Source organism: Netta rufina, assembly GCF_964035555.1.
Source record: "Netta rufina genome assembly, chromosome: 6".
Lineage (NCBI taxonomy): Eukaryota > Metazoa > Chordata > Aves > Anseriformes > Anatidae > Netta > Netta rufina.
In genome coordinates this window covers 35,073,791-35,087,057 of record NC_140129.1, presented here as the reverse complement: position 1 = coordinate 35,087,057, position 13,267 = coordinate 35,073,791, and the positions used below count along the sequence as shown (strand labels likewise).

The 13,267-nt window shown below is 33.2% G+C and overlaps 1 protein-coding gene across 1 annotated transcript in view; it reads left to right on the top strand.

Annotated features, from left to right (window-relative positions):
• Positions 1 to 13,267, top strand: part of LRP1B (LDL receptor related protein 1B) — a gene marked incomplete at both ends in the record, with an annotated part of 669,864 nt that overhangs the window by 491,196 nt on the left and 165,401 nt on the right. Inside the window, 2 exons of the mRNA XM_084288908.1 lie at positions 9,879 to 10,023; positions 12,915 to 13,036. Of these exons, the coding sequence (XP_084145034.1) occupies positions 9,879 to 10,023; positions 12,915 to 13,036 (267 nt within the window). The remainder of the gene's footprint in view (positions 1 to 9,878; positions 10,024 to 12,914; positions 13,037 to 13,267) is intronic.

Genomic DNA, 13,267 nt, shown 5'->3' with positions numbered 1-13,267 from the left:
AGTATTTTGGAGAACTTCAATTTTTTGTTAATATTATGTTATGATCATATCATGTCATATCATTGATCTATATTTCCACTGGGGCAGATAGAAGAGATGGAGTTCAGTATTTTCGGACACTTGTGGTAAAGTAGTCTCGACAGGTCATAATACTTTGGTCAGTTATTTTTGATTGTTAGAAACATTATTGTTCTAAACAGCTAAAACCAGGAAAGATTGGAGGGAATCTCAATTCATTGCGAAGACAGAACTAGTTGGTTTTATTACAGTGACCATAATGTGATGAGATAGCCCTGGTTCTTACAGAGGGCAGCTGTCTGGCCAGCTTTTTGCTCAGAAAACTAACACGTCTTTTGACAATTTCCAGGACATTTAAGGAGATTTTCTTATAGTTTACAATCCTGAAAATTTTTTGTAACTAACCACTGTAAACTGTTTGGAAGCTAACTGCTACTGTTTTAGGTATTTACTGTCCTTTCCAGACTCTGATTAACATTTTCTGACTATTAGATCCTTTAAAATCATGCTAACAAAAAAGTTGATGACAAGGTTTATCTTTGAGAGAAATGGAAACAAGCTACGTAATTCACATCTTTCTGTATTTTGGATCTTCTACTTATTGTTTTTCTACTCAACAGTGTCAGTCATTTATTTTCCATATGCTAAGCTCCAGAATTCCTAGTCTTCTGGTTCCTGCCTTTGCCACTTCTTTTTTGATGTATGATATGTAAGAGATGAAAATTATATTCCATATGAAAGCAAAATGTTTGAATATATACAAAATTGCTAGTTTTCCCTTGCCCTTAGACATATAAAAATTTAATTTTGCCCAGCAACATCTTACAAAGATGTTGCTATCAATCCATGATGAAGTCACATTTTCTGGTCTGCTCTTCCCAACTTTTTTTTGCAAAAGCACATTCCCTCTGTGCAAGTCAGTGAGTGCAACATCAGTTGTTTTTTAATTAAATTACTATTCAGAAATATATGTTAATACTTTGTACAGTACCTCCCACTGTTCATTGTCTTGCATGTGGTCAATGGCAGTTTTCTTCTGCCACTGTACTGACAATTCATTTTATTGTGTTCAACTCCTGTGAAGTTTCTTGTGGTCTTTTACAAGCTTTTCTAATTCATCATACTCATTTCCATGCATAATTTTTAACACCTACTACAGACACCATTTACAGGTTGATACAGAATATATCTACTTTTACAGAAGCTTGGGATGTTCCATGTGAGAGAATCTACAGTGGTACTCTTTTCAAGATTTAGAAAATGAGAAAACATTTTCTATACTTGTCTTAAGATTTGACTGAGTTTAAGGTATGATATTCCATATTTGATTTTGGCACTTTTCCTGGTAGCTCCTGTCTCTGTGTAATCAAATTACATAGCTGTATTTGGCATTCTGTATAAAGTCTCATTTCCTGTCTTCCAAGATGCTTTGTGATTATGGTTCCTTGACTCTAACTGAAACTCGCTGGAAATTTACTCCTGTGTGAGAATTTTATGTATTTCTGGATTGATGAGCAGAGTCATTATACAGCAAGATTTTGATTACAAAGGGGCTTGCAGTAATATCTAAAATATTTCCAAATTGATGTAGTCTTCCTTGAATGTCCCTAAATCAAAAATTGAACACTGCTAGAGAAGTATTGATTAGTTACTGTAAGGTTGTAGCTGAGAAGAAAATGATGTTGAAATCTTCCATGAGAGATATTTGGATGGATTTTGTATCAGGTCCTCACAGAAGTAGTTTACACAAAATCCAGCTCACTTAATTAGAAAATTGGAATATGATATAGTAGAAACCTCAAAGGAAATGTTCTATGGTGATAAATAGTAACATTTCCCTTGTCATTCTTCAGTAGCATAAAATACAGTAACTGAACATAGTGAATGATTCTATGAGTGCATAATATTCTATTGAAAGTCATTCAGCAATGCAACCAAATTGGAGATATATATTAGCTTCTCCAAAAGGAATGCAGATATTAGAACAATCTCTTCTCAACACAAACTGTATATAATACAGCCATCAAGGTGTGCGACCAAATAAACAAGCAGACAATAACAATTACAGTATTTAATTTTAGACAGAACATCTTGGTTCATATTACTAAAATATATTTGTGCTGACATTTACTCTAAGTCATATGGTTAGTTGATATATTGGTTGTTTGATTTTTCTTCCTTTTTTTTGTTTTTTTTTTTTTCATTTTCATTACACAGAGTTTAAAAAAAAACCACTACAATCCATTTCAAGTAACTCAAATGGTGGAAGCTGTGACTTTGCTGAATGTAACTGTGAAATCAAAGGGGCTGCTTAGATCGGGAAACTTCAAATACATACACCTTAATTTTCCAAGTCATCAGTCTTCTAATTGCTGTAACACCATTCATTACATTAGCATTAATATATGAAATATATCTAGGCAATTTGCCCAGTTCTAAGTACAGTACATAGTTGTCTTCCATAAATACTCAAACTATCATTAATGAAAACTAATGGTCCATCAAAATTTGCATTCGGAGTACTGCTTGAAATCTCCAAAGGACTGTCCACAATGCTAGTGTAGCAGTTTTTGGCATTTGAAATTGCTGTTTCCCAATATGTTGCTGTGCTTAATGCTAATTACCCAACAAAATGGATAAATACAACAATTTTAATATATATGATAACACAGTTTCAGCAACAAGATTGTAATTAGTGATCGAGCAACATTCTTGTTAGCATAATCAAACAAATCATTTAACTTGAGTTTGATATTTAAAGATTTCAAATAGAGTTGCTATTTCTTCTTTGCTATTTTCTAGAAGAAAATTGTTTTTATGCTAGCCAAGTGGGTTTGCATAATAATCAATTTATTTAAAAAATAGAAACAGATTAATTCAGCCTAATGAATAACCTTTTTGTGTGTGTGTGTGTGTGTGAGTCGGTGTTGTGGTAGGTATCACATATCCAGTGGTTTTCAAACAACTAAAACCTGTATTTTTTAGATCTAAGTCTGTAATATTGGGGGTTGGAGGATGGTTTGACCAGATAATCTTGAAGGTCTTTTCCAACCTTTATAAATCTATGATTTTACAACTGAACAGCTAATACCAGTTAATGCTTCTTGGTTGGTAGTTTTAAGAGATTCTTCTTCAAGAGGCCTGTAGTTCAAAAATTGATTATTATTGTTTTAAAATACATCTGAAATGACCAGATTTGCATGAGTTTCATCTCCTTAAATTTTCAGATTGCCTTTCTCCTTTAATTCCCCATATTGTATCCATATCTCTTTCAAAATCTTGTAGTGCACCATAAAACCTCTGTGCTATATAAAAATGAATACTAGCTCAGAAAGATCTTGCAAGTTATATTTCTAAATAGTATTTATCCAGGTTTCATGTTAACAAGGGTGGAAGAAGAAGATAAAAGAATTATTATGAAGTGTATTTTGGCTATTCTCTTGTGATCTGTTTTGATTTGTACTTTTTAATATAGATTTTTAATTTATTATAGATGTCGTAGGAAACTACATAACCTCTGCATTTGCAGTCCAGTACTCTAAGGGCTAGTAATGAATTTGTGTTGTGCTGATTCATTCTCTATTTCTTGAGTCTGTTGTGAAGGGAGGAAAAAAAGAACTCTATGATCTTACACGTCTGACATCACTGATGGAAATTGTCTAGATGCTATTCCCTTGAGCAGCAATTGCTTCATCTAGTAACATAGTAAGCTAAAGAGGCACATCACTGAACATCCTGTTGGTGATACAGAAATGGTTTGGCTCTATGCTAATACCTAAAGGGAGAAAGGAAACTATGTGTTAAGGATAATTAGTGCTGATTGAACCTACTGATTAAGCAAATGTCATGCTTTCATCTCATGGTAAAAGAATATGCAAAGTTGGTTATTTGGGGATTATGCCTGTTTGCTCTCCAGAGATAGTCATCAGATTGCAGTTTTGGTAGGCTGTTAAACCATAGCCAAACATGAGTTTCACACAAAAATACTAAAGAAACGCCTAAGAATTTGGTCACCTCTTTGTAGTAAATGCTACAAAACATCAAAATTGTATACATTTTGCTCTCTTTCTGTACTCCAGCTTTATAGCTAATTTTATGGGTGGGTTTTGATACATAAAACTGTAGGTTCTGATATATACCATGCACACGACAGTCAATGCCAAAATTATTTAATTGGCTAATGTGATTAATGCTGAAATACAGGTTTTGAATACTGAAATATCTTAGAATCATAGAATGGTATGAGTTGAAAGGGACCTTAAAGATCATCTAATTCCAAGCCCCTGCCATGGGGAGGGACACCTTCCACTAGACCAGGTTGCTCAAAGCCCCATGCAGCCGAGATCAAAGCTCCATTCAACATATGTAAAATTATTTCATGGAAAAAGCTGAACTAAGCTTATAGGATAGACAATCCATTATTGTGGGTCATAATCTCATGTAACAAAACACACAAACAAACAAAAGCCCTCCAATTTTCACGTGGACTATATCATTCAGTTACCACTATATTCTTAACTCACATCTAAGTCTTTTTTGTTGTTATAATTCATGCCATCAAAATTGAGCACAGTAATTTCTTGTTCAAAAGATTTTTATAAGCTACTATTAATTTAACAGAAAGATATCACAGGCCGATCTTTTCAGTCAGTAAATTCTAGCACCTTTGGATGTGTAGGATGATAAATTTCATTTAAAATTAATATAGAAATAAAATTAACATAGAGTATGCCAAGTTGGAAGGGACCCACAAGGATCACTTAGTCCAGTTCCTGGCTCCACACAGGACCACCCCAAAATCAGACCCTATGTCTGAGAGCATTGTCCAAATGCTTCTTGAACTCCAGCAGCTCGGTGCCACAACCACTGCCTTGAGAAGCCTGTTCCAGTGCCCGACCACCTTCTCAGTTTCACTGGAGATTTCCATTTATGTCTCCAAATCTTCATATTCAGAATATTTCAATTCTGTAGACTGTTCTGTCAAAACATACATGTGCAAACCACTCAGTAAATGCTTTTCTTCCTTTATATTTTCAAAGTTTATATTATTTTGTGGAAGTACAGTTACTGCAATGGAAATTATTTTTCAGGTCTGCAACTTTCATCATGAAACACTCAGCTATCTGGCTCTCTATATTAATTGTCTTAAATATTAAAACTGCATCATAGGCAACAATTCATTTAACTGATAGGAACATGAACTGGAAATGAAGTTAACACACAATATTTCTTGGAAATGCAGTGTTCCCAAAGATTAAAAGTTTTTTGATACAGTGTTTTACTTCTAGTTCATCTGCAGTAATAACTTTGTCTTTCTGGAATGAAAATACTGATGATGTTAAACTTGCAATTATATGGACTTGCTCCATTTAATTATTTCATTTAAGATCTTTAAAAGATACATAGCTATTTGGAGAAAAAAAAGGAAATGTTCATATTTTTTTCTTCATGTAGAACATTGCTGCAAGATAGTATTTCACAGTCATTAATATTTTAAGTGTCATGAGTGAAATGTTAACTCACTGCAAAGCTGTATATTTTATTAACCTAAACATGTCCATATACTACCATGTACATTCTTCCAGTTTAAAAATACACATAGGAAAGTGAAGGTAATTCTGAAGAAATTCAGAGATCTGCTATAATTTCTTTTACTTTCTCTGTTGTTTTACCTTTACCTTTCTTGGTTAAATTTAATATTCATATGAGACCCATATTTTATTGCCCTCAAGACTGTTGGTCAAGTCTAAATCTGAGGTAAGATGCTATTAAAGTGGCAACTTTTCCAAAAGGCTGAGAGTAGAAGGGAGTTACTAGAACTTGCTTTTATGACACTTTTTTAAACTGAGAGAATATAACAGATAGGTGAATGAAACCTTGCTTCTTTACTAAAGCTTACTAGAAAGGTAGTACCAGGACTACGTTTTATTTGCTTGATTAAATTTGCCAACAAAATTGATTAAACTTATTTATTAATGCAAATATAGGAAATCATCTGTGGCTGAGGGTTGGGGCAGAAGTATAGCTTCAAGTTTATAACATAAAAATTTGTATCTTTCTGAAGTGATAAACTACAGAGCCAGTCACAAAGGTGGCTGACTTCACTAAGTCAATAGAAACAACCTGCAATGAGTTGGAAGGAGATCATCTTACTGTTTTGAGGGAAAGCGAGAAACTGGTACTGTGAAATACATTACAGACTGTGGAACTTACATGTCAGCCTCATACTTGGAGGCCATCACATCAAAGATCTGTGTATATTCTAGAGGCATTGAGGAGAAATGTGTTCAGGACATGAAACAAGTTTGGCTATGGTTTTCATGTCAGTGTTTGGGCATTAGTTCATTGGAGTTAGAGTTTGAAAAAGCTACATAAAATTATATCGTGATGCTTTGGAAGGTAGAGTCTGCTTTTCGTTTTTTCCATGATTTGTTACTTATTGATTATTATTTGTTTTTAATTAAAAATTGAAAGCATTAACATCAAATTTGTTCACTTGTAAAAAAAAAAATTATTCTACAGGGTAAAATCAGTAGAATTTCCATTAGGTAGGCATTTTAATTTAGGATTTTCTGTACAAGTACCCTCAAATGAGCAGCTTCTGCAGCAGAAGTGAAACTGGTGAAGAGTGAAGACTGGTTTCCTGTCTCCTGCATCTTAAAAACACAGTAACTTTGTTTTTTCTCTCTATTTTTCTCCCAGTAATGCTTTCAGTGGAAAACTCCACATCTTCCTTTATCCTAAGAGCTCAGATCAGTTTTTCTCCTCATCTTCTGCCCCATTCTGCTGCAAGGACCTTCCTCTGTTCTCAATTCCAATTTTTGCTATCACAATACCCCGTTTTCCTCTCATATTTTTAAGTGTCTACACTTTTTTTTCTCTCCACTCCATTCTCTGTCTTCTCTGTGTCAAAACAAAGCACGTGCTGTTGCCTCTCTGGAGCTGTTCGTAAAGTGATAAGCTGACCAGTATATGTTTGCCAGCAAATGAAAGGGATTTGACCATTCAATCACTCAGCTATTTTGCAGTATACTGGGGCTCAGGCAGACAAGAGTTTGTACTGGGTGGCTTGTGAGCTTGTTGAGAAAGTATGACATATACATGTTCTTCAGTTGTCCTTCATAAGGAAATCTGTGTTTTGATAAAGATTGTGTTATCTTTGCATTGTTTTTTTTTTTTTTTTTTAATAGTAATTAGCAACTAGCAGAAATAACTTACACATTTATTGTGAAAAATTATATACGGGATATTGATGTTCCTGTTGCACCTCATAGAAACGGTTAGCAGTGCTTTGCATTGGATTTGTTTGGCTGACTAGAAATATCAGGAAATTCTTCGCTGAAATAATGCTTTTATGCAATGTCTGAAGGATGACATTAAGAGTTAGCATTGGCTAAGTGTTTTCTGTATGTTTGGTATGCTCTGTGTTTCAGTCTCTACCAGACAGGAAAGGACTATTTTGCTTTGCTTCCAGCAACCATTGAGATTGATGAATAGATGGGAACAAGCTGGCTGAAATTAATTGTGATAAAAAATGAAAAGATTATGTTATAAGGGAAACAACTGAAGGACTTGGCATTAGTTAGGTAAGGAGCTCTTCACTGTGAACATTGTGTTGGAAAGAATTAGCTGAGTTCTCATTTTGGAAGTAAGTTTACATTAGCTAGTGTTTAGTCTTAAAATTAGACAGTAAGCATTATTATTATTATTTTTGATCTGACAGAAGCTTACTTGCCTTTCAGTAACACACTTTTGTAATTTCAGTGCATTCTTCACTTTGCTGTAGATTGAACTATTCTGAGTTATTGCCACATACCTCGTGGAAGAATATTTATGTAGAAGATGTTAGTTTACACTAAACAAATCATCTCACATTCAATGTGTAATGCTAATGCCTGTGTGTGCGAAATTTAAACACTTTTTTTTTCCTCTCTTGGCACATGGCTAGTCACAAAAGCATGTCATGGTTGATTTCAATACCGTGATTCTGAAGTTTTGATAGTCTCAGATGTGGAGCAAGGGTGAGCAGTCCTTGGGTATCCCTAGTTTTTGATACTTTACTAGTCCCTGCCAGTAGCTGTCCCAGAAGCTATGCCATACTACAGAGCCATTGTCATCCCAGTGTTTTCTTTGGGCAGGAAGTAGGTGGTGTGGAAAGTTTTTATAAGGTCTTGATGTCATCCTTCAGAGCTATAAAAAAGCTAATAACTGAGGCTTTTTATATGGATAGAAATATAAAGAAATAGCGAGAAGACTTACTTAAGTGCATTTCTGGAGTTCTGATTTCCTCTCGTTTCAGTCTTTTCTGTCTTCTAAGCCTTAGCAATAGGGAATAAAAGTGTTCTACAAGAGCTGCTGGGAAGGTTTTCAAGTGTATATTTCATATACTTTTCTTCTGTTTGCATTATTTGCTCTTGATGTGTTTCTTGATAAGTCATCTTTGTTTTGTTTTGTTTCTTTTGGCTCTGTGCTTGTTGTGACCTCTATTGTAGCCCACTTATATAGCTGCAAGAAACATGAAGTATTAAAAACTTGGTAGGAATATTGCCCCAGTAAAGGTTTGAGGTAACATAGTTTATATTGACCTAAACCATCAACACTAGGGCATCTTGTTAGCTTTTGTTAGATGAATATAATGCTAACAAGCTCTTTAACTGCGGAAGCTCTTTAACTGCAGAGCTACTTGCAATCCAGCAGATGAAGAGTCAGTCTCAAAGTTGTATGATGAAAAATGGCATTGATGAATGTTGTAGTTTTCTGAACAAAACTAAACATTATCTAATGTTGTTATTTAAATGATATTTCACCAAAAAAAATTTCCTGAAGTGAAGTAAGTGACATGGAGACAATATACATCTCATGTATATATTTCAGTTCCTTGAAATTTCTTTCAAATAGCTTGTCTTCCTACACTGTTGTTTTAATTGTTATGAAGCGCATTATTTTTGCATCACTATGACATTTGTATCTTAATCTATTTTTAAGGAAATTTCACATTCCACAATAACTGATATGGCTACAGGAAAATGTTCAAATGTAGTGTTTCTATCATCATTTCACTTAAAATACTGTCTAAAAATACTGTCTACATTTAAACAAAATATTTGTGACTCAAGTCACTTTAAATCCCACCCTTGAAAAATATGCTGCAATTGTGCATCCTGTGAGAATTTTCTGTTATTAATTTTTGACAAGTCCTTCATGCCACTTACATATTCTGTATATGTGGATTGATGAGGATGATTTGAATTTTTATGCTAGTATGTCCATAGTATGACTTTTTTTTTCTGTTATTTTAATATCTCATGTAACTTATGATTAAAAATGTTTATTATTAATGTAAGTTGGTGTTTTCAATAATTTCTTAGTCACTTACAAGATTCTTACTAATTTTTATAATAATTCTAATACTTATTAATTTGAGCAATCAAGACAGTGAATGCCTAAAACATGAGTTCCTGTCATCTCTATGTACATAATGAATGGTTATATCAAACTCTGAGAACAAACCCTGTTTAGCAATAGTATTTGATATGTGAGTAATGTTTTGTAACTTTCAGTTATAAATTGGATATAATTCACAGGTTTTCCACTTCATAATATGTGAAAATATTTCACCTATAGAGAAAAAAAAAAAAAAAAAGACCAAAATTGTTATTATTGTTGTTATTGTTATTATTATTATTATTTATTTATTTTTTAAAGAAACATTTAATTTGTTCTTTGAGTAATTTTTGCCTACAATTGATCTGAAAATTACATTGAAAATTACATTGAAAATCCTCCATCTCCCCTTAGATTTCAAACATAAGTAATTCAATAATGTTCCTCTTAATTTTAAAATTTTGAAAATTTTACAGATAAAAAGCTTTGGTGGGCAGACCAGAATTTAGCTCAGATTGGTACATGTAACAAAAGAGATGGAAGAAACCCAGCTGTCCTACGAAACAAAACTTCAGGTGTTGTGCATATGAAAGTGTATGATAAGGCAGCACAGCAAGGTATGTAAAATTTTAAGCACATTTAACCAGCTCTTAGGTTACGTAGTACCTTTTCTTGTGTTATTTTCCATCCATTCTTTGAACACAGTAACATTCATTTCATTATAATTCCGTTATAAAATACTTTAAAATATTTAATTATTGAATAAATTATTGAATATAAGATCATTGATTTAGTACATCTGCCTGATGTGTTTTAATTTATTAGATGTTTTCCACAGTTCATGCTGTAATGAGTGTTGGAGTTCCTTAAAGTCTAAGTTTAAAATTTTTGGTCAGAAAATAAGAGCAGGTGTGTAAACAGTCTCAAATTTTTGAAAGTTTAAACAAATAAAGTATTAACAGAGAATTTGTTAATATTCTAAATTATCTATTGGTTTTAAGACAGCTTAATTCATTTAAATTGACAGAAATTATGGCAGTATAAATCAAAATTTAGACAACAACAAAATGGGGGAATATTACTAATCCTGCCAAAACTTAGATGGCAAAGTGGGAATTAAAATAATAAGAAAAAGTGTAATTTGGGATCATGCACACAGTTTTATGAATTTGGAGGTGATTAGAGATGAAAACATTTGGGAGATTCTTTAGAAAGAGATTATTTCTGATTCCAGCTGCTTTCAAAGTGCTGATGGTTGCACTGAAAGTGATGACGATGAGATCTACAAATGATTTCGTTTTGTGGAGAAGCTTCCAAAAGAACACAGGATGGAGCTAAAGCGTCTGATATTTGGTGGAAAATAAGTAGTCTAAGCATGGAGCTATGCTGTCTGATGGACAATATGTAGTCCAAAGATCTCATTAGCTAGCTTTTAGGTAGGGAGAAATATTTAATATCTGGTTTTATTAACGTACACAAGACTTGTGCTTAAGTAGAGTTGGTGTCTTTGTTAGATACATTGTGTTGTGTTGAACATTTGGTGTCTCCTTATATTTGCAGTATGAAGGTTATATCTCATAAAGTGTTCTTGTTACTAACCCAGCATTCTATTTCTTGGTGAACAAGGGTCACATTTCATTTGAGAAATCTGGCACTGAGGCTTATCCGTTGTTGGGTACTACAACAAGATAAAAGTCCTACGTTGACCAAATACATTTGTGTGATCCTAAGACCACTTAACACAGTGGGACTCAAGATCCTTAACAATAACACTGATTTTGACCTAAAGCAGAGGATTAATACAAATATTTTAAGTCTGTAAAATAAGTTACTTAGAAACAAGAGGGTTCTGCTTTTTTTCTATTGCAGTTGAAAGTCACACCATGTTTTCTCATTGTACAGTTGCTAGATTTTTCACTCAGAAATTTCTCCCTGGTTGGACGCCACCTTTATACTTGGTAAATACACTAACTGATATACTAGAATTGTATATTGATCTACATAATTTGCTATTTTTATCATTATTAATCTTCTATAACTAATTTTAGAACTTCTAACATCATCTCACAGAACACAAGTGTGAAAGAAAGGCTTTTGGGGCTGCTCCACTTCTTCCACTATATTAGATCGTATATTAGAGCTTTGTGTGTTGACAAAGCCATTTAAGTTTTACCTTTTTTTTTTTTAACCTTTTTTCTTCCACTTTTGAATGGGAGATGAATGCTACAAAGGGCACAGGTATGAATAAAGTGTTCTTAAAGGTGGCAATAACTTGCTTTTGCATGTATGACTTATGTGTGCATCAGCAGTCAGACCCAAATCTTAGATACGCATCATTTGGGTGTTCTAAAATCTTTTATTTGAATGATTAAGATTCAGTCAGGGTGGTTAGTCATTAAAATTACAGTTAGCCATGGAAAAGTTAATCAACAGATTTGCTCCATAGGAATTTCAACCTTTTCTCTCAAAGATCACATATTCATCACCAGTTTGTCATGCTCAAGATGTCCATCAAGAAGTCTATGAAAATGTGAGATTAGTTTCATTATTCTCAGCCCTCATTTTCAGGGCCCAATGTTATTAATTCAGTTCCATATTGAGCTCTTCCCTTGAACACTTGCCATTTTACCAAATCTAGGAAATACCAAATGTGCTTTGGAAGTCTTGCCCTTAGTTTTAAATGTTGAAGAATCACAGAATGGTTGATGTCTCAGGTGTCTTTCGTATTCGTATAGTTCAATCATTAGTGCATATTTATGACTTCAGATGAAGAAATATCTCAAAGTTACGAATACAGAAATAAATGCAATAAGTACTGCTTAGATTCATATGGGTTTGGTAACTTGCAGTCAACTAATTCCTTGTATGTCATAGTTGACTTAAGTGTTTCTTCGTGATGCTTCAAATTACTGAGTTGTATTTATTGTACTTTGTACAAAGTTCATTGTACATCTTATTAAAAAGTATGTATTAAAATGAAATGTTCTAATTAAGAAGTAGGATCAGAGAGCTATGAGATCACATTGGAGTGTGTGTAAAGTATACTAGACAAGTGGTAGTTCATGAAGATGCAAGATTAGTATACCATTTGAATTAATAAAATATGATCCATGTTTTGCTGATGGTCTTGAATAAGATATGCCTTCTGGACTAAAGTTAGTGAGATTTCAGTATTGCTATTCATAAACTTAATATGACATTTTCAGTTTTATCATATGTTTTTTCTATAAAAAAGGCATTATTCAAAAAAATGTTATTTGTAACGGTGAAGGGAAAAAAAGAAACACAACTCAGTGCACAGGTAAAATACTATGACTGTAGCATGACAAAATGCATGAATAATAGTATAGCCTGAAGTATTTTGTGCATATTTCCACTGCAAAGACTTTACCTGAACAAAATTTGGTTCTGTTAATATTAATAAATTGATGACAACACTCATTTTTAGTCAGGATTATACTGTTAAAATTTTGCTGCCTCTTGTGTCTTCTCCCCTGTTATGTTCTAGGCAGCAATTCTTGTCAGTTAAACAATGGCGGATGTTCCCAGCTCTGTTTACCTACATCAGAAACCACCAGGACCTGTGTTTGTACAGTAGGCTACAACCTTCAAAAAAACCGCATGTCATGCAAAGGTAAAACTGCTTTCAGTATTTACTTTATCTAACTTCAGTTTTATGGGAACACTGTAAGCAATATACAAAGAAACTTTATTTATTCATTTTAATTCATTTAACCATACTTAATATGTATGATTCAAGCTGCAACAGAGAAAAAGGAGTGTTTACTGTGGTTAAGACAGAATTTCAATATGACTTTTAATTTATTCTTTTAGTTCTGCATAACTTTTTGTGGAAGCTCTAAGG